General features: G+C 35.7%; 3 protein-coding genes and 2 long non-coding RNA genes across 7 annotated transcripts; 2 read left to right on the top strand and 3 right to left on the bottom strand.

Moving 5' to 3' along the window:
• The first annotated feature begins 231 nt into the window (after window positions 1-231).
• Window positions 232-19,988, top strand: LOC119080820. The gene is made up of 3 exons (XR_005088379.1): window positions 232-242; window positions 6,386-6,391; window positions 19,805-19,988. It is a non-coding gene; the product is annotated as an uncharacterized LOC119080820 (long non-coding RNA).
• LOC119080739 (dentin sialophosphoprotein) lies at window positions 2,689-4,598 on the bottom strand. 3 transcript variants are annotated; one of them, XM_037189285.1, is made up of 3 exons: window positions 4,412-4,598; window positions 3,494-4,046; window positions 2,689-3,439 (listed from the first exon to the last, which is right to left on the bottom strand). In XM_037189285.1, the coding sequence occupies exons 1-3, from the start codon at window positions 4,424-4,426 to the stop codon at window positions 2,931-2,933; spliced, it is 1,077 nt and encodes a 358-aa protein (XP_037045180.1). In that variant the 5' UTR covers window positions 4,427-4,598; the 3' UTR covers window positions 2,689-2,930. The 3 variants fall into 3 exon arrangements, with proteins under 3 accessions (XP_037045180.1, XP_037045181.1, XP_037045179.1); XM_037189286.1 differs by having other exon boundaries at window positions 2,689-3,436; window positions 4,412-4,578; XM_037189284.1 differs by having other exon boundaries at window positions 2,689-4,046.
• LOC119080829 lies at window positions 8,607-20,577 on the bottom strand. Its single transcript, XR_005088388.1, has 3 exons — window positions 20,167-20,577; window positions 17,149-17,151; window positions 8,607-8,618 (listed from the first exon to the last, which is right to left on the bottom strand). It is a non-coding gene; the product is annotated as an uncharacterized LOC119080829 (long non-coding RNA).
• Window positions 11,318-12,547, top strand: LOC119080781. The gene is made up of 3 exons (XM_037189350.1): window positions 11,318-11,696; window positions 11,774-11,860; window positions 11,936-12,547. Exons 1-3 carry the CDS (start codon window positions 11,521-11,523, stop codon window positions 12,333-12,335), a joined length of 663 nt encoding a protein of 220 aa, XP_037045245.1. The 5' UTR covers window positions 11,318-11,520; the 3' UTR covers window positions 12,336-12,547.
• Window positions 18,510-19,768, bottom strand: LOC119080783. Its single transcript, XM_037189352.1, has 3 exons — window positions 19,566-19,768; window positions 19,359-19,508; window positions 18,510-19,294 (listed from the first exon to the last, which is right to left on the bottom strand). Exons 1-3 carry the CDS (start codon window positions 19,685-19,687, stop codon window positions 18,931-18,933), a joined length of 636 nt encoding a protein of 211 aa, XP_037045247.1. The 5' UTR covers window positions 19,688-19,768; the 3' UTR covers window positions 18,510-18,930.
• Window positions 20,578-21,298: the final 721 nt, after the last annotated feature.

The following is a 21,298-nucleotide window of genomic DNA, read 5'->3' as shown; positions in this document are numbered from 1 at the left end:
GTGAATTTTCCACGTATTTTTATATGGAGAAATCAGAAACTCAAGTATAATACAGAAACAGAAAATGTGTCGGTTTTCAAAATTCCGTGAGTGTATATTTTTTCGGCCTATTTGATTGTATCGACCTTATGTCTCTGGCTGAGCGGTATTTTAAAACGGTACGACAATAGAGGTGGTGGGACTTTTCTATCAATATCGTCAGGAACGATAGTATCGTTCAAAAAACGATATTAATTATACTCGTCCGAAAAGAGAAGAAAATGCGGAAATTGGGAATTTGCATACGGTTAGGCTCTGTTATTGTCAGATACGATAAAAATAAGCTATGTTAAGCAATGCAAATTGTATATTGAAGCAATATACCTAAAATGAAAGGAATGAACGTCAAAGTACATAATATAATCATTAAATTGATTGGCTTAACAGATTGAACGATTTTGTTGCGATACGTTTTTCGTTTCTAAAAAGTTAAGCTGGTCAAATTATGGGTACTCGTAGCACTCTTTTGTACGTGGGGTAGTCTTCTACTGATAATCGTGTCAAAACCTCCGGGAAATATGAATATAGGAAAACCATTCTCTCCGATCGATCCATACATCATGAAATGGTGTCATGCCTGTTTTGGAAACTTTTTATCCAAATCCTCGTTTTTCCACTAACGCAAATATTTGACCTAATTCAAAACATCTACTCAATCAAGTTTTTCTTAGTTATTAATGCAAAGTGCAATACTCATTACTCAATTCGTCTCCTTCTTAACCTGTTGACAGACGGCAAGCATATTACCAGTATTATTATCGGATCTATTACTTCCACCGATCAAAGATTACAAATCTTCTATATAAATTTTTTCACCATGCATTTTACTCGATTTTACTATATGAAGGACCATACCCAGAGCTTGTCATTGTCATTGTTATGGATAACAGATGAATAGCCGTCTGTGACAAAATCTCGGACAAAATTTACTTTATCATTCTCGCGTCTTGTTTTGTTGTCTTGTCTTGTTTTTGCTCATATGATAAAATAGAATATCGATACATGAGAGGCGATTTCGGCAAGCCTCGATTTTGCGTCTCATGTATTGATAATCTTATACTTTCACTCTTTATAGAACATTTTTCTTACATGGTTTGAGCATAAAAATGACGCGACTACAAATAGTAAATTTCGTCCAATCTAGTCGACGACGCGACGGTATGGAGCCCATTACACAGGCAGCGTTCGCACGTTGTATAGCCATAGATATTCTTTGGAAGAAATACTCTCTTGCGCGACGGTCTCCACTGTATTCTACCAGTTTCGAGCCGATTTTATTTGCTAGCGACAAGGCCTCTGTGCACCATGTTCCCATCGTTTCGACGGCAAAAGCCACAAAAATGTAATTGTTTTCCTCGATCTCGCTGTACAGTTCATGTTTTCGTCTAGCTGCCGACTCACCTGCTCTTCCAGCTGATCTTGAGGAACTACGGACGTAACTATCGGCGAAAGTATCACAGCACGTCGCATCCCAGACCAAGCGTGTGACATTCCGTGTGACCAGAGAGTGAGAGTGAGGCCGTCAGGTTTCTTACCGTTATTTCGGCACATTTCATATTATATTCTTTAGCAGGAAACGTTTTACGTATACGGATGGCTAGCTATTCATCTGTTATCGAAAATGACTACAGATTCAGACTTTTTAGACCTTATAAAGCAAAATGTATTTTATTTTACAATAGTAATGAAAGAAAGTCGGATCAATCTGTTGAAGCTGGTCTAATCAAGAGGAGTAATAACGATACTATACTGATACGTTTTCCGCCTATGAAAGTTTCCAAAATCTTAAACAATAATATTTCGTACTTTTGGCATAATAACTTAGAAACACACACCAAAGACACCGACAATCAATTTACTTAACAATACAAATAGCCATACCAGAAGTTTACTCAGTGAGAAAATATCCATTAACATGACCATTTTGGTAATAACAACAATTTGTTTGAACTTGCTCGAAATTGATGTAAATATTTTTTGTTTACAATTTACAAATGGCAGGTCCTATTTTGTTAAAAAAATTTCTGTTTCGAAAACTTCTGAAGTTGACACTACTGTACGATTTTCTGAATGTTCTATAGTACCTCCTTCCATGTTTGTCTATGGGTTTCCTTACACATTTTCTATGAACTTCTTAAAAATCTCGTACAGTCAGAGGCAGTGAAATTTATTCATTAATTTGATTCAGCTATTTCTCAGCTCATCCACATATACAATCCAAACTGTTGATACTTGTTTGTACGCACGCGGTAGTGGCAAAATGTATAACACGTATAAACAGTTTTGATTGTTTGAGTAAATCAGATGAAAAAAAGGTGAAGCAAATTCATGCTGAAATTGCATTGCCTCTGACTGTAGCACAAAGAAAAACTATTTACATGACTTAGTGAATCGGTTTGAATTTTCCGTGCATGCCCCTTTTTTTTAGATATTATCCGTGTCGGTCCTGGATCCAATCAGTTTGAGTTTTACGTGTAAAATGAAGGGTCAAAGTTTAAAAAATATAGTCCCTTGGACTTTTGGAGTTACAAAAATCTATCGAAAAAGAATTTGTGATGCAAAACTTTGCAAAGTTAAAAGTTTAAACAAAGTCCCCGAAAATATTCATTTTCTTCGCTTCCAATGCAATTTTTTTTTAGCACGTTCAAGTTCATTAAAAATATTTATTTTGGTAGATTCTGGTATCACAAGAATATAATTTCAAATCTCATCAATTAATTATTATTACTACACCTCCAAATTACATACGAAAAATTTTACGTGTAGAAAGAGAAATTTATAAAAAAGCAAAATAAAATATACAATAGAACCTCCGTATCAGGAGAATTGGAATTGTTTTGTTCAGTACATTTAAAAAATAAAAAAAAAACTTTCAAATAAATTATACAAAGTTAAATACCCTGTGTCAATATTACTGGATCGGCTTCGACCTCGGCAATCTGTTCTTTCAGCTCATCTGTTTTCAATTTTTTAATTTCTTCTTCCGACGGCGTTGAACTTTCCGTTGGCTTGGAAGACGCAACTGATGAGGACTTCACAGTACATCCACTTTTCTTCGTTTTTTCCTTTTCCTCGCTCGAAGAGTCACTGCTCGAATCCTCTTCTGATGATGAGTCTGTAGATTCATCAGATGTTTCTTCGCCCGAACAATCTACTGTTGGGGTGGTTTGTAACGTCTGAGATATTGATGGCAAATCTGCAGCATTCAACGCATGAATGTTGGGAAAGACACCAGCATTAGCCGAAAAGAATGTAATTTGTTGCTGTTGAACATGAACGACATCCGATTCTGCTGTAGGGACCGTCTGAGTTGCATTAATGGTATGCAGAATGGTTATGTTCGATGGGTCTGCTGGAATTGTTGGTTCCGTAACTGGTGCATCGTTTGATTCTTCAGCTACTACAACATGCGATATATTAGCAGATGGATTCAATGATATTGGAAATAGAATACCCAAATTGGAATGTTCGATGGGCTTAACACTTTCGTACTCTGTCTCTATATGTCCGGAACCGCTTTCGTCATTCGATCGAAGGTCACGAATCAAATCCTCTTCCGTGACAGTAGTCAAGCCTTCAGATTCCGTTGCAAGTTCTTCCGGTTGAGGTGATGATGATGTTGGTGTTGGTACTGATATAGGTAGAACTATTTGCTCGACATTAGAAGTATTATTGCTATCTGATGAGTCTGCGTTTGTCGCCGTCAGGTTAGCGGTGATATTAGACAATGCCAAGTTTTGAGCAGAATGTATTAATGTATGTTCAACGGAGCTGATAAGATCATGTAATGCAATGGTTGGAACCGCTTCTCCGTCACTCGTATCCCGCGATATACGACTGGATTGGAAAATATTTTCGAAGAATTGTTTGTTTAATGTAATCTCATCTGGTAATTGTCGTCTCGGCCTCAGATTATGAACGTTGTTGATTAGATCATCACTGGGAGCAAGTTGTTCTTCAATAGGTTTCGACGATACCAGCGAGACGATGGTTACTAATAATACGACCTAAAATGTAATGAACGATTTCTCATTATACTATGCCAGACTGAGATGATTTCATTAAATTTTGTGTAATATTGAATTAAGTCAAAGTTAGTGCTTTACAAGTGGAAGGTTACGCAATTGGTTACACCTAAAAGGTTTTATCAAACATAACTAATTGATGTGTTAATTGTTGTAGTACCAATTAGCAAGGCCGTGATAAACATTAGCTATGCTCTCAACATCAACAAAACAACGGCAACGGTAATGAATGATAAAACCGAGTGCACATTTTCATTTCCTTGAGCAACAAAAATGAAAATTTTTTGATTAGAACACCTTTCCATTTATAAATCCATCACAATAAAACTTCATTCGTTCCCACTCACCACAATATTCTTCATATTTCACTCAGTCACCAATATCAATTCGTGTATTCAAAACAGATTTCAACTGAAAATGTTTCCACAACCGAACTCAAACAGCGTATGATCCACACCTAGTTGATGGCCATCATTTATATAAAGTCTCTTAATTTACGGTTGACTTGGTATTGAGTGTAAATAAACGTATCTGGATTTTTGACGTGCTAATTTGTAAGCTTGATATGTTTCATATGTTCTTTTAAAAAGCAACGCCGCCGATGCTGAGAAAATTATAATTGATAATATCGCACTTAAAGTTGTCACAAAACTTTTTGGTTGGTTATGTGCGTCTTAAAGAGTAAAACACTTAGCAATCATTTATGCAAACAAATTAAGATGAAGATGGAGAGGCGAATAGAAAACTATTGAACATACAGAGAACAAACAGAGAATTTGCTTTTATGGTTTCTCCGCGCTTATCTCTTGCTTATTTTACGAAAAGTTTTTGCAGATCTTTCAGATGAGAATTCACATTCAAATCGAGACCCCACGCTTGTCCACAATTTCCAATGATAGTAAATAGGTGTGAAAATCTCGACTTCATTAAAGTTCTCACGGACAATTCATTTATTGCATTCATTCAGATTTATAGTCAATATAACAATCCGTCTGTAGAACCCCGTACAGTCCCCTCACTGTTCCTTGTTTACATACCACGCAGTTTTAATGTTAAAAAAAAAACTTTCAAAAAAGCCTGAGGTCAAAACGGGTCAAAGCCATCCATAGTGATAAGCGTTTCAACGAAGAAACAGCTCAATTTCTTTCTGGTAAATCTTTTGCAATTCTAACAATATATTCTTTACTATATAAGTAGAAACTATTGTAATGAAATGAAAAACTCTACACAGTGAGCTTGAAAATGTCCATACCTGATATATAGGGCAAATATTTTTTTTTATTAATTCCCTTGACTGTAAGTGTCAGGGTCTTATGCCGGAAAATACCCTAAAATGTTTGTCCCAAAGGTTGTATGAAATGTGATTAAAAACGGAATTGTTTGTTCTAATATTTTGCTTGCAAACACGATAACTTGAGTAATTATCAACCAATTACTTTTTTTTTTCTTTAATCGACACAGAATTCAATTCCTGAGGCTAAGTTCGAAGATGGGCTATGTGGGATTAAGGGCTGGAAATTCAATCAATTGAAAAAGATTACTTTGATGAAAAACCAATTTCTGAATCGTTATTCAAATGTATGGAATGACATTAAAGAACAATCAAACAGAAAAATTTAAGACTCGCACGAGTGAGAAGTTTGCGGCCAGAGCCAGAGCGAAGGAGGGCCGTAATTCACACGAGTCGTGATATTTTATTCATGATTGGAGGTTTTGTGAATGTAGTAAGTATAGAGGGTCTTCCTTTTCGTATCAAAGTGTAAGAGAAGAGCATCATATAGATAGCTATCGTAATTTTTTATTTTGTACCAAAGTGAAAGAGTCCCTTAATCGTTCTACATTCGCATCACTTACTTCTAATTCACACGTGAAAGTTTAATGATGCAAATGCTTTTTAGCCCAGTCATCGACTGAATGACTCCTTTTACAAAATGTTGGTATCGAAAAATGTAGTTGAAAAATGCGTTGTTTTAGCAACGTGTACAAGAACTTTTACTAAAGAATCTGGACTCAGGCGAAGGTTTTTGTGATGCTTTGGTCATTTGTGATGCTTCGGAAGTTTAACAACGAAAAATAAAATGAAATTTATTTGAAATATATTCATAAAATTGTTAGTCAAGGGACCCGACCCGACCAAAAGGTGGGGCCTAGTATTAGTAGAGGACAGTTTCGCTCTAAATTTGTATTGCTTAGTTAGCCTAGTGTCTCACCTTTCCAAGGATACCAAACAAGTTGTGTTTCAACATGGACAAATAACTTTCATACGGACATAAACTAGTCCTTATTTTATATTTTAGGTAAGCCTTAAGTCCGTATGAAAGTTATTTGTCCATTTTGAAACACAACTTGTTTGGTATCGTTGGAAAGGTGAGACACTAGGTTAACTAAGCAATACAAATTTAGAGCGAAAAAAATGACATAGGTCCCAAACAAAGAAAAATTCGACTATCTCAAAATTTTGCCGTACAGTTGATTTTAATATTATGTGATTCTTAATCACGGGGCTGTCCTGTACTAATATCAATAAAAGAAATTCATGTGCCAGACATAACAGGTATGGACATTTTCAAGCTCACCGTGCTCACCTTTTATAGACGGCTATATCGACAGCAATTCGATAACAGTACTGCTGAAGTGCTAGAAATTTTAAATATTTATTAAAATCATGCAAAGACGATCTATCTATCCAGATTTGCGCCACTTCAAAATTTAGGAGCATAAGCAATAGTTCATCATATCATTTACATCAGTGTCCAGTGTCGTCGAGATTAGGCGATTGCGATGTTTAAACTACGTTTATAGAATATCTTCTACAGTATTTTTTCAATTTTTGTCCTTGAATATGGATAAGGATGTTGGAATGCCAGTAAAACACACTTGAACTAGTAGCGATGTAATTTCTTCGTTAGTATAATAATGAGGAAGTTAGTCCACTAATTCATTGATGGATTAATTAATATTTTCTTTGTGGCGTTGTTATTTCCTTCATTTTGTCATACCCATCTTGTAAGTTCAACATAGTTTCTAAGACGCCGTACTCGTGTTCGTAACAATCTGCAAATTTTTTAATTAAACAATTTCCCATGTCACGCTATGTACCTGTTTTATTATCTCGCCAATTTGAAATAATCGAAGACACTTTGCTGATACTAACACATGACATTATTCCACGATTTGTAGTCAAAAAATTGTGATGAATCACCTTTGTAACAGTTCAGTTCGAATGGATATGGCAAATAAGAAAATAATAATATTTTTTACGCTATATTTAGATGAGTATATTGAGTAAGTTGTACGCAAAATAATGAGAGAGTTGTTGCATTGGGATCGCTAAAAAAATTAAATTTTTTCAACCATTAAAATATTGTAAAATGCACAATATTTTCGATGCAATGCGAAGATGCTTCCAGCATTAATATATTAAGATGCTGGTCGTCATAAAAACAAGTTCAACTTATGTTCTGACCAAATAAACAAATAAATTATTAAAACAAATTTGGCGAAACTTTACAAAAATTTCCACAGTTTACCATAACAATTAAAAATGACGTCAGTTTGTAGTTCAGAGGACACATTTTAACGCATAGTCCGTTGACACGCACAGTTTTTAAATCGCTTAATAGGCGGAAGCAACGCACTTCAAGCATGAGCGGTACTCTTAATATAGTACTGAAACGGAACAGTGTATCAAAAAATCTGTAAAACATTGTCTATTTTGTATTTTGTACTCTATTTGGCAACGGTCGAGTGAAGAACTTTTGCTTGTAGTGCGTTGGCGGAAGTCGAAAGGCTATGTCACAATATCTGAGCATTTAATATTAGATTAGGTGATCGAGATCAGGCATGGGTTTCAGCAGTACTAACAACAAACATAAATTTTAATTGAAACATGGGAAATGCCGTCGCATGAACCGACTATTACAAGAAAAGTTTCTATGTGTAAGCTATTTGTGAACACATGCATTTTGAGATTCAATTTTCACTCACTTCCCCGGACTTTAAATTGCTCGCTAATTAGACAAAAACTTTTGTTTTATTAACTAAACACGAAAAGCAAATAAAACCTAAAATGTATGCAGATTGACGTGATTTAGAAACAGTGGCAAACCGCTCATGCACACAAATTTTTAAAGCTTTTGATACCAGAAAAAAAAGAGTTGTTGGTGCGGCCGTAATGTCGTTGTTTATTGACGAAAATTAATATACCCAGAAGTGTTTTGAGCAAATAAACAATAAATTGATTTACTTCTATTAACACATAATCATGTGTGTACATATTCCCTTACATCAAAGGCTACTCATCGTCAGTTGTATCGAATTAATTAATTTAGATACGTGGAATGAAGATGATGTTGCTGACCTATTATAAGTTAGCCTTTAACTTAATTTGTTTTTTAAAATCGTTAAAACACACTTAGATTTTCACTATTAAATCTTGAGAAAAGTAACACAGTATCTCTGACAAAACAGTCACGAATTTCCGTTTGACTCATGTCTTTCAGCATAGTCCATGTCGGTATCACTTCTTCTTTTGTAAATAATAATTTTCATAATCTTTACATTCTCAGTATTTGCGCAGTTGGAGATTAATATCACAAGATCGATACATACTTTTTTTGCAAAAAAAAACAAACAAATTCAATTTCTATTTCTGTATCGAAATGAACCAGCAAGCTTTTACAGTATTTTTAGCTTATCTGCAAACATCGGCTAAGTACATAACTTTAGTGTTGATATTTGAAATTACCACAAGCGTAAAATTAGACAGATTTTCGTAGAAAAAAAACGTCTATACCATGTACCTGACTGTAATAAATTGTAATTATGGTAAACTAACGCTCGTTTACTGATAAATTTAAATTTTAGGAGAGATAACTATTCGTGGTTAGTGAATATTTTTACCAAGAACATGGACATAGGAAATTCCTGATCCCTGATTGAGCTATGATAGAGCAATTTTTATGTGTTCATTGTTCATGTCACCGACCAAAAAATACTTTTCCACATCGTGCCTAAAAGAGGATTTACCGCCGAGTTGCATCCAATGTTGTTCTCAACAAAGGAAACAGAAGTTTTACTTTTCTTAACTTAGTTAAGAGAGCATTACTTTCTACACTATGGGTTGACAAACTGGACGTTTTTCTTAGTGATAATTCAGGTGAGAAAATGTTTACTTTCTCTATCGAAAATACAAATTGTCTCACATAAATTGTCACTTAAGGATGATTCGCAGCCACTCCGTTTTGGTCGCCGTTTTCAAAATACCAATGCAAACTGGAGAGTAATGCGTGTCCGTGGTGTTTCCGTTTCGCCGAGAAAAACGGGTAATCATATAGCGCGCACATGAAAACTTTGCTCACGTTGAAATTTACAATTTTCTCCTCTGCGTAATCAAAACGAATCTGATTCCGATAAAGCTTACTCCATTATACAAATTTTATTCGGTTGATTGATCTCGTAATGTTGTCTTGAAAGAGAACTGGTTGACATAACTTTTATTGAAATTTTCGGTTCTTTTTTTGGACTGCAAATACAACGATTGACGTTATCGCCAACGTCATAGGTCTAAACGTTATGTCACAGAATAAACTCATTTCTAACAAGATCTGCAATTTGCGTCCACTTCTTGCGTCAAATCTATTAGAACCAATTTTCATTAATTTGTCTAAAGTCGCTTATCTTTTTGTTTCAAATGATGGTAATTGTTTCGGTGATGATTTGAGTGTGCGGTGCGCCAATGTGGCACGTGGACACTCTGATGAGAGTTAAGTATAGACTGAAAAGTGTGAATTGGCTGGTATAGAATAAATATAGAAATGAATACACATAACATGAATTAACTTAGCAATGTCCACCAATTGAATATTTTATAATAAAAATCTTTGCTGAATCAATTAGGACGAAATTCTTGTCATTTTACACTGCACGGATACGAATACTGAATTTAAATATATTTTTACAAAATATTAGGGCGTGGGGTAATTTGACACACGGTGCTAAGACAACGAATTTTTTAACTACGCAAAAAGTGAACTCGCACACAAACTCCTCTTACTAAAATTTTGTAAAGCGTGTGCGAGATTGTCAAAAATTGATTTTAGAAATGTCAGATTCGTATGGGAGAAACAATAGACGAGAAAATTCAAATTTTCTCACCTGAACTGCCATCAGAAAGAGCGTCAACAAAATGCCATCTTCATTTGAGTGGAAAAAATAAGGTTATTCACGCCGCACGGTTGAAAATGTTTTTCGAATAACTTTTTGAAATCATACAATTACGACAGAGCAAGACTGACTCGAAAAAGCGCCTCGGGGCTACTTTCGCTCCCTTTGCACACTTCCCAGAAATTAAAAATTGTCATACGAAATGTACAGTCCGAGACTGAGTATTCTTAAAGAGTGGCTATGGCTTACCCTTTTCCTCTTTAACAGACTGTGATGAGTTAATAAAATAAATGGATCATTCGGAGCATAAGAATTTTTCCAACAAACTAATGACTTTTTAGCCTCTTCGTCGATAATATCTAACTTTGAAAAAGCATGATACGAAAGATTCGTCTGATTTCGTCAGTCGCGTTAGTAAGACAACCCGATTTTAGGACGGAAAACTAAAAATCTGATTCAAACTTTATTATTCGTTTTCATTCTTATTCCATGAAATGGTTTGGTATACATTCGGTTAAGTTGGATTGAATATGGATAACACTTCTTCTTGGTTCCGGTGTGTACTGTACAAACATTGTCACTGTGAAAGTGAAAGTTTTCCTATTTTCTTTCACAACGATTCGAAAAAGTCTATCTAGAAAATCTGAGATAATTTATGCTTGCTTTTAAAGTCAATCAACGCCTTGAAGAATCTGGTAAATAGTACCTTATAAAAACAGGCTATTCGGACATAACTGCTCAAAATATTTATTAAAAAATACTCATGCTAATTCTGCATCAGTGTCAATCATCACAACCATTCAAACAATTTACAATCGCATTCGATGTTCAAAATACTTCGTTTGCTTGCTAAAAGCTTATTTCGCATATTACGCTTAACAATGAAAAAACACAACATTTTCCATCACACAAATATTATTACTTTAGTATAGACTACACTAATAACAAAACTGTGATTTGCTTATTTGTTCAGTTTTTCTCGCAATTTTTTTTTTTTACAACAACAATCATTTACGTATGTCAATCAATTAGATGCTGCAAATTGTGGCTCAATGCTACGCGGGTATATAAGCGAGAAACATCAGTCTGAACAATTAGTCAATATTGGAATCAGTTCCTAGGTGGATATTGGAGTGATCAAAGCACACAAAATCAGAAGAGACAAAATATTTTCTTCACCTTTTTAACGTGACTGAATCGTTTGCAAAGACTAAATTTAATTTACGTAGTTTAAGTTTTAAATTGCGATCGCTTTGAATACGACCCAGAGAAAATAAAAGAAAGAAGAAATATGGAAAGTTTGAAATTCTGTTTGGTATGCTGCATTGCATTAAATCTATCGATGAGTCTCTTCGTGACAAGTCTACCAGTGCTTGATTCTGTGAATGTTAGTGTCACGAATGGTAGCAGTGAAGAAATAATTGAAAATGATAATGTCACCTCATTGAATGGTACACACAAAGACTTGTAAGTAAATTTCTAAAGAAAAGCCAGAGGAGATGGTTTTCTTTATTCGTTCATTTACTATTTCATTACTCCATCAGATACGTAATTAAAGCTGTTGTCTATGAAATCGGAATTCTCACTGAAGTAGCAGATGGTGACAACGCAACAGAAGACGAAGACTTTTCGTAAGTAAACATCTCTTATTTGAAAAAGAGTTGAATCGAAAGTGCTAATTGAAATTTTAATACCTTGGCTTACAGGCGAGAACGTGTCGACTTAACATTCTTTGACGCACACTCAAATGCCAGCCACTTCAATCTGGGCGATATTCCGTTACCTGTACAAACAAACGTAAGCGGTCAAGTTCTAACTGGCATTGCTCCCGTTCATATTGGTGCAATTCAAGAGGCTACTGACATTCTTAGTTCATTGCCGTTGACTGGCACGATCGTAAATATCTCTCACAGTGACACCAGTTTCATAAATTTGAGTCACAGTCCGAAAATCAATGAAAACGGAACCATTTTGGACGCTGAAGATTTGGCTAAATTACCTGGTATCAATGAGCAAACCATTTTGATTGACAACACGCCACAAGAATCAGATGATGATGACGATGATGAAGATGACGATGATGAAAGAAATCCAAATTCACTTTAAGCCACTTTTGAATGGGAAGGATTTTTTTAATGAGACTGTGAATGAACGAATACAAATCGTATTTAGGTTATTGATTCTCTATTTTGTACATTACGTTTGCTGTTATGTCTATGTGTACCAAATTAGCTACTCCTTGTTACAGTAGCTCATAATTTTATTTTTTATTTAATTGTATTGACAAAGAACAAATACAAACGAAAATATTTGTCCAATTTTTATGATTTTCATTTGCTTCTATCACTTTGGATTTGGTGAATTAGATAAGATTCGTAAAATGTGATTCTCAACGCTTTCAGTTATTACACGATTTGAAACATTTTGTGGGAATATTTTTAATCGAACTTTAAAATTAACAAGTTCAGATTCTGGTATACGTGTCAGCCTTGGCTCAAATTTAATTCGCAAGTGATGAGCAAATTCCTAGGAAATTTACATTTATTAGCTGATGACTAATAACATTTCTTGTTTACGTCTAATCTATCTATTGTACGTCGCACATTTGAGCTATGACCAATAAATTTATGGTAAAAATCCCTTCGGACAAGCGATTAGATAAATGATTATTGAAAACGTTTCTTTAATCACAAAGGTTTTTATCACAATGTCTTGAAGGGCTTGAAGGCCCTTGTGCAGATCGCCGTTTTTAATTGGGTCATTAAAGTAAAACAACGAAATTGTTGATTTTAACCTTTTACAGACGGCAAGCATGACCATAATACTGGTCAAAGTATTTCAAATCTGTCGATTTTGCACTTCAATCTTGCACTTCAATTTTATTAACATGCATTTTACTGTAATAAGGACCATATTCCCCAGAGCTTGTAATTATTTTTGTCATCGTTATCGATTATCGATAACAGATGAATAGCGTATGTGACAGGTTAATGACTCAGTGGTTACATGTATTCTTGGTTCATTTACTAACAAACGCTACCGAAGATAAAGCTATGTATTATGAGTTTTCCACGGTCCAATGAATAAAGTTTCAGTTATTCCGAACCACGCCTCGAAGTATGCAAAATATCTCGCCCAAATGTAGACTAGACATATATGCACACAAGTCAATCGTAATAATTGTGGATTTGAGCAATATTTCACAGGACTCTCAATGTTGACGCTGTCGGCAAGTCGGTCACGTTGATCACTTCACTGAACGATATTTTCATATTTTCATGAAAATCTTGTTTTCATTTGTCCAGCGAAGTGGAATCAATTACAAACTACAACAACTCTCAAATTAGAAAACATGTCGGATTTCACTTTCTCCTTGTGCCTTTATTCGCTGCCTTTATTGCGAAAAACGAAAAACAACTCGATGATAATATATATTACACACTTGTCACGAAGAAGTCGAGTCTTGCCGAGACAGATAGTGACAAGCGTGTACTCTATTTTATCACATAAGCGAAAACGAGACAACAACATAGACCTGAAGTGTAATTTTTGAATTATTCTCCTAGTTAAGTAATTTTGACATCCGAACACCACGCGTATGTGATAAATGCTTTTTTATGCACACATGCACACGATGTGTATTGTCACTCAGCCAGCGGCTATTATACAACCGAGTGATTAATGCTTTTTTAGGCACTAGATGTGACTAGAGGCCGAGTGTGACAATACACATCGTGTGCCTAAAAAAGCATTTATCATCGAGTTGTATACAACGTTTTTCGCAATAAAGGCAACGGAAAGTCCTACTTTTCGTCACTCGTTGCGAAAAATATTTTTTTAGTATTACCTTTATCGGCAAGTGTGACTTCGTTTTCAGCGAAGCCTACGTTCAGCTCCAGAGCAAAATCAAATTGACAGCAGACCATCAGAGTAATAGCAGTTGAAGCGAAAGTGATTGGTCGAACCACAGCACTGCTTCTAGCATGAACATAGAAAATATTCGGCGGCTGATGAAATCACAGTAGGCACTGCGTTTCTTTTGTATAGGTGGATGAATTGTTTCGTTTTGTGAGTTAAAACATACAATACAAACAATCCTAAACGGTAGCTCGTATCACTAAAGCCTCCAAATTTGACACTTGTCAATTCAGTGTTCATGCTAGTAGCAGGGCTATGGTCGAACACATTTAGTGATGTGTGCTTTGAATGTTATCAAGAAGAACGCAACGGGGTGATTAGGACATGACCTACCATCTTGCCAAAATCTTCACGTCCAATGTTCTCATGGAAGCGTTCACAGGAACATGTGTTGGTTACTCAAGTCAAGTCAAGTGGTCAGTTTAAAATTAGACACTATTTTCGCCATTTCGGGTAATGTTCTATAAGGTTCTGGAGTTCTGGTATACAATCACTGTGATGAAATTGTATCTGTGGTTGAACTTTCCACATGTCTCAACAACTAACATCATTGCAAGACCGTAATGCACTATAACTTGTCCCGCTATTAATTGCCTGTCCTGGAAAATCACTCCGTCTATTTCCATCTCCATGACTTCAGAATTTCCGTTGTCAAAGTTTCGACTACGCGATATCGTTTTGTTTGATTGTTTGTTTTTCAACAAATCGATTACATCAACCCAATCTTCAACATAGATTTTGGCGACGATGCGGAGAACTTATTTATAAAAATATCCATTTTTACACTCTCTTTACACCAAATCAGTGGATTACACGTGGCCCATTCGTAATACATAATACATATGCTAATGGATATGAGTAGTGCTAAGGCAATGCGCATGCTCGATTTTTATGTTTATGTTGTAAGAGTTTTGTTCCAGACATAATACATTACTTTTACAAATTTTCTTCAATTAATAAAGTCAGTCGGTCTATTGTGATATGGAAAGTCAGTAAGACAAACTGCGATTTTTTATCAGTTTTCAATTTTCTTTCTTCAATTTATTCGAACTGATTAACTGACGGTGTAACATGATGGAGAAAATGACAATAGATCCAAAAATTGAGACAATTTCACATGGCCTTGTCACGAAAACGGAGCCAATCCGGAGTGCCGTTCTAATAAACGGAATGAGTGCGAAACCATCAGAGCCGATCAGGATGAATACGATGACCGAGTGTGTTTACGTTTTACTTGGGATGATGCTCTACATCGCTTCTATTGCGATTGTCACAATGTTTTTGTCCAATGTGCATCAAGTTAATGACTTGTCCGTGTTAAGAGAAAATTTACGAAACGATTCAGTTGTGGAAGATATTAAACATATTGTGCAGATGGTCTTGAGTGATATGGGAATGATGGAACGCACACCACTGGATGATGAATGGTAAATATGTAACTACAAAGAAGTGTAATAGAAATTATTTCAGAATCAAACAGTTTTAAAATTTCTCACAATTTCGATTCGTAATTTTTACAATCGAGTTGCATAATACAGTGATACAGTATGATAAATATCTTGTTTATATAATTTCCCTTCTAAACAACACGTTAATTAATGGTAAGCCATGTGCAGTACCACACAATAACGCAATATGAGCAGAACCAATGTGTATTATCCATTTATTTCAAGAAAAAAATATAAAGGTCACAGTTTCCTTTCTCTAATTATTACATAAAAAAAACATTAAAGCAAACGTTAACAAAAAGAATAAGTCAAAAAAGGAAAAATTAGCCTGCGTAGCTTCAATTCGCAATTTTAACGATTCAAAGAAGCTACGAAAAACAAAACTAAAAAAAAAATTTCTTTCTTCAAAAAATTTAAACAACATTAACTGCGTCAAATAAGGGGGAAATAGTGAGGGACGATGCAACGTAAAAATCATAAAAATTAAATAAACAGGAAAAGCGCATGTACGTCAAACAATTATCCGATCAATTAACAGTGACGAGCACTAAAGGCTCTCTTTCAGCAGTAAATCCTTTAACGAACGGCAGAATTCTTCATAGCGTCTTAAGTTTCTAAGCGACAGTGGCAGTGAGTTGTACAACGAAGGTCCAGAAAAGAGCAAACATCGCCTTCCGTATTCAGATTGGACCTTCGGCTTCCTCAACAAGTGGGAGTACCTGGTCCTGTAGCAATTAACATTGTCGGGAAAAGCTAAAGAGCGGTGCTTCACACGATTAACACAACAAAAGACAAACCTGCAAACTGCCTGCTTATACAGCTGAGGCACTGAGAGAACGGTAGGAAATTCTTTTCCATAGAGCAACTCGGTGGGATACCGAGCTGGTAGCTTATGGGACGCTTTCAGTGCCCCTCTCTGTAGTACACAGAGTCCATCAATGAGAGTCTTGGCAGCGGAACCCCAGACTCCCACGCAATAGGTCAAGTGACAGTGAACGGTTGAAAAATAGATGAGCCTCAGGACCTTCCTCGGGAGAAAACGCAGTCTCTTAATTATCCCTATACGCCCAGAGACAACATTCGACACGCTAGCAACATGAGCGTCCCAACGGACAAATTCGTCTAGAGTCAGACCTAGGCACTTCGCACTAGGACACGTTTGGATCGTAACACCATTAAACTTCAGGACAGGCATATCTAGAACCTTCATGCCTGGCTTACGGAAGTGAACAAGCTTTGTCTTACCGAGGTTCAAAGTCAACTTATTCAGCCGAAAGTACTCCGCTAAGATGACAAGATCATCCGAGATTTCAGAGACGTTTTCAGACACTAAGGCAGAAGAAACAAACATATTGGTGTCATCTGCAAAGCCAAAAGGAGATGACTTAATCGGCAGACTGTACAGGTCATTAATGAACACCATGTGTACTACAGCAACGCAAAATTGCTCGTCTGTTGTCAGCTTTACCATTTTCCGTTGTCGCTCCCTAATCTGTTTGTTGGTACTAGAACATCGAATTTAACCACTCCCACATCTTGTTTTATTAGCAAACGCCCTGTCGTAAAATTGATAAGAAAACAATTATTTTTATTCCAAAGCAATACTGAAGAGGTGCCACTACCAGACAACAGAAGCTTTGGCAAGGACTGCGTATCAGTTGAAAACGGTAAAAATGGAAGAAAAGATGGTAAAGATTTAAGAGTTTTGTCTGTTTGTTGTATTACAGCTGCTGTTGAGTTAGAATGGTTAGAATACATTAGAACACATGATCTTACCGTTTACAGGTGATCTGTTCAAACCACACAAACATCGGAAGATGAATTCTCGGAGTACAATTTCTAACAGGAAGAGGAAAAAGCGGAGAAATGGTAGACCATTGAGGCTGTGGTGATTCATCAGATCGCAATGTAACCAGCGTGTAATATTCGATCAATGTCAGTGCTATAACCATACCTATATTGCCTTGCAATAGTTTGTAAATACGTTGCTCTTTTGGTGAATAAATTCAGTCAAATCTTGTCCATAGTAGTTACTGTGTTACTGAAGCTTTTTATTGTCAAGCAATAGTTATTTGTTAATCAAGAAAAGAAAATAGGAAATTTCAAGAAGAACGAAAGTTTGTGGCCAGAGCGAAGCGAGAGTCGCAATTCGCTCAAGGTGGAATTTCCTAATTTCTACCCTAAGTGAACACATGCTTGCGTTTTGTGAAAATTCGCATTTTGTCCATTTTGAAGTAAATAAAAGAAAAACCGTTTTTTGGTATTTAGCCAATTTAGGCGAGGAAAAAATCCATTTCTCACTCAATATAGCTGAGTCCGCCGTTTTGGGGAAGAAAATAACTATTTTCCCACCTAAATTGGCGCCTCTCAGAATGACAATAAAACCCAATTTTCACAACGCTTCATAGTGGACAAAAAAGGATTTTCGCTTAGCTGGCACTCAAAATATTTTTCTGTGTGGTTGTAGATGGTCTCCCAAGACACTCTAAAGTAAAACCTTCTTTTGTAAACTAATACAGTCCGTCCCACGTTTATTTGGTTCAGCGTATTTCGTTAGCCATTCAACACGCGAACGCGTCTTCTATATTATCCACAATCCCGACGTCCACCCGGCTTGACAAGGTATTCTATTTGTGATCGATACAATAGACAAATTATTGTGTAGTCCTAGCAAAATCTGGCTATTATTCTTCAAAAATATGGGAGATATCAACGTTTGAATGTGAAATCCCATACAAAAATTCAAAATATCGGATTCGACCGCTTTTTTATGCAGCGCTACAAACCATACCACTAAACGCGTGGATTGAATTTTTGGAAGCATTTTACGCGGGAATGTGTGGTTAGATGATTTACGGACCCATAGATTTACCCATAGAAAACATGCAAGACCTTTTAACTTTAATATAATTTATTTTGAATATATCAACAGGGATTCTTAAATTACTACTTTCATTTATCTATAATAATTTATAAGTCTTCAAAGATTTTTTTTATTTATTTTTTATCCACCGATGTGAGCATTTAAATTATGTTATACTGTTGTGTGCTATATTTTTGATACTATCGAAGTAATTTCGTTCATTAATATATGCAACGTTTCCTGCTGAAGGGAGGCAGGAAGAGTGGTGTTACGGAAGATAAAATGGAATTGCTGAAGAAACGTGTAGACATTGCAGACAAAGCACTGCAGACTGTTGACTCGCTGGTACAATTTTGATTTTGTATTAGCGAAGGCGAGAATAGTGAAATAAAGACGGTTGGCGGCGAAGAAAACGGTTTTATTCAATTTTTGCATGTCTTAGCACCAAAGACTCCTCTTGTTTCTAGTCTTCTTACGCCAGTTCATCCGAATCAGCACCATCGCCGACGTTATGCCGAGTTTCTAATAAGAGTGGTGTGTTGGGCGGGGCGCTTATACTTACTGAACTAAACTCACTCTCCGCACGTCCTCCCGGTGTTTGTCTCTGATTCGAATCTTCGGAAGCTGACGGTATTAATATACTAGATAACTCAGATGGAGACGGGCCAAAATCATTATGAGAAACCACAGATTCTTTTGAAGAGGTTTCAGATGAACGTTGTGCCGAAACATAGTCAGTTTCGCTCACATTGCCAAACAAGTTTCCAACCGACGTTTCAAGTGAGTTGATATTATCCAAAATAGCTCGCACTTCCCTTTGCATGTCAACGCAGTCGCTGCCAAAAATATTTGAATTTATTTTTTCGGCATTGAAATACCTAACGCATTGAAAATACTTACGAAGATCTGATTCCCAGCAAAACATTACTTAGCGACCGTATACTTGAAATCATGTACTCCTTGTCCACAGTTTGTAATTCATCCTTGTCCAACCCTCTAACATTAGGTACGATGAATTGTTGTAGAATTTTTAACCTTGCTTCCAGGTCACTATAAATTAATTTTTGTCTAATACAGTGACGACATAAATAATCTAATCAAAATTACCTTTTGTCTTCACAGTTCACAGTTTTCTTATATTGGCTAATTATGTCGAGAAGGACTTTTAACGTATTGTGCGGGAACGGCATTTTATTGGATTGTTTGTATTTTATTTGTGATAATTTCATTGTTTTATCGTTTATTGTTTCTCAGATTGACAGTGCACCCAATGCATCACACATTTCTGACATTAAATTACAACTGGAGCCCGTTCAATTTTTTTTTCATCGCCAAGGCGCGTAAAGCCAAGGTTCTGAAAGAACAGGTTAAGACATCCACGAAGGCGGTTGACACCGAAATTTATACACGCACTCAGTACAGATTGTGTGTGAAATCAACTTGAAGAAAATGTTTTTTAGAAAAATTCGGAATTTTGTTTTTGTTAAGTTGCATTTTTCATATAAACTTCGTAAGCCGTTGACGTAATTGTGTGTCACCGCCTTCGTGATCAACTCAGAGTTGTCTTAACCTGTTCTTTCAGAACCTTGCGTAAAGCAAGGCTTTAAACTTTGGAGAGTTCACAGAGATACAGACACGCAAAATTTGACATTTTCATCATTTTCATAGAACATGGATTCTCAAATTTGAAAATTTCGGTGTCGGGGACCCGAGCGAAAAAACATGACTGAAAAAGTATTTAAACTTATATGAGAATTTCCTTACAAATACTGCAGGGTATACATACACTTTTTTCGACTTAAGCCCATACAAAATACGTATATGGCAGTATATGAAATTTCAGTATATGACCATATACGTTTATATACGTGATCAGTATACCAGCATATACGTTTATATACGTGATCAATATACCAGCATATACGATTATATACGTAATCAGTATATCACCATAAACTTTCAAATACGTCATTTCTTCTAATCATTTCTTTCGTAATAAAATTTTGATTTAATTTTTGACGAAATGAAATTTGTTTCAAGGAAATGCGTGCACAGTCCTTGATTCAGCTTTTAATTCATCATATATATCGTTAGTTGCCTCGCAAGAAAAATTTTACCTCGTCAAGGGCTCCTCTTTAATAAACCAACGTAAAACTCTTCAAGTCAATCCAAAATGGCGACTAAATCATTGGAAATTATGAAACAAATTCTACTTATCAGTTTCATATCCCAACAAAAATCTCTTCGAGAAAAGTGGGACGCAGTCTTTGAAATACAATTTCTAAAATGAATGATATCGCTAGAGTTGACGCTTTCAGCTTGTTACGCAAAAATTAAATTTTACACCCAATTAGTTCAAACAAGCTGGCTTAGGTTTTCTCATCATCTGCCAAATAATTTTTACAAAAAAAAATTTAGACTGGAAACAACCAAAATTTTACCAAAAAAATCTGCGTGGCAAAGTGGCAGATGTTCAGGAACAGAGCAAGAAAATTTATCTGCCACATGCGATGGCGTATTTGCACAAATAATATCAAGTACAGCAGCTGCTATTGAGTTAGAATGGTTAGAATACATTAGAACACACGATCTTACCGTTTACAGGTGATCTGTTCAAACTACACAAATATCGGAAGAGGAATTCTCGGAGTACAATTTCTAACAGGAAGAGGAAAAAGCGGAGAAATGGTAGACCATTGAGGCTGTGGTGATTCATCAGATCGCAATGTAACCAGAGTATAATATTCGATCACTGTCAGTGCTATGAACATACCTATATTGCCTTGCAATAGTTTGTAAATACGTTGCTCTTTTGGTGAATAAAGTCAGTCAAATCTTGA

Source organism: Bradysia coprophila, unplaced genomic scaffold (genome assembly GCF_014529535.1).
Source record: "Bradysia coprophila strain Holo2 unplaced genomic scaffold, BU_Bcop_v1 contig_350, whole genome shotgun sequence".
Lineage (NCBI taxonomy): Eukaryota > Metazoa > Arthropoda > Insecta > Diptera > Sciaridae > Bradysia > Bradysia coprophila.
This window is presented reverse-complemented; position numbering and strand designations above follow the sequence as displayed.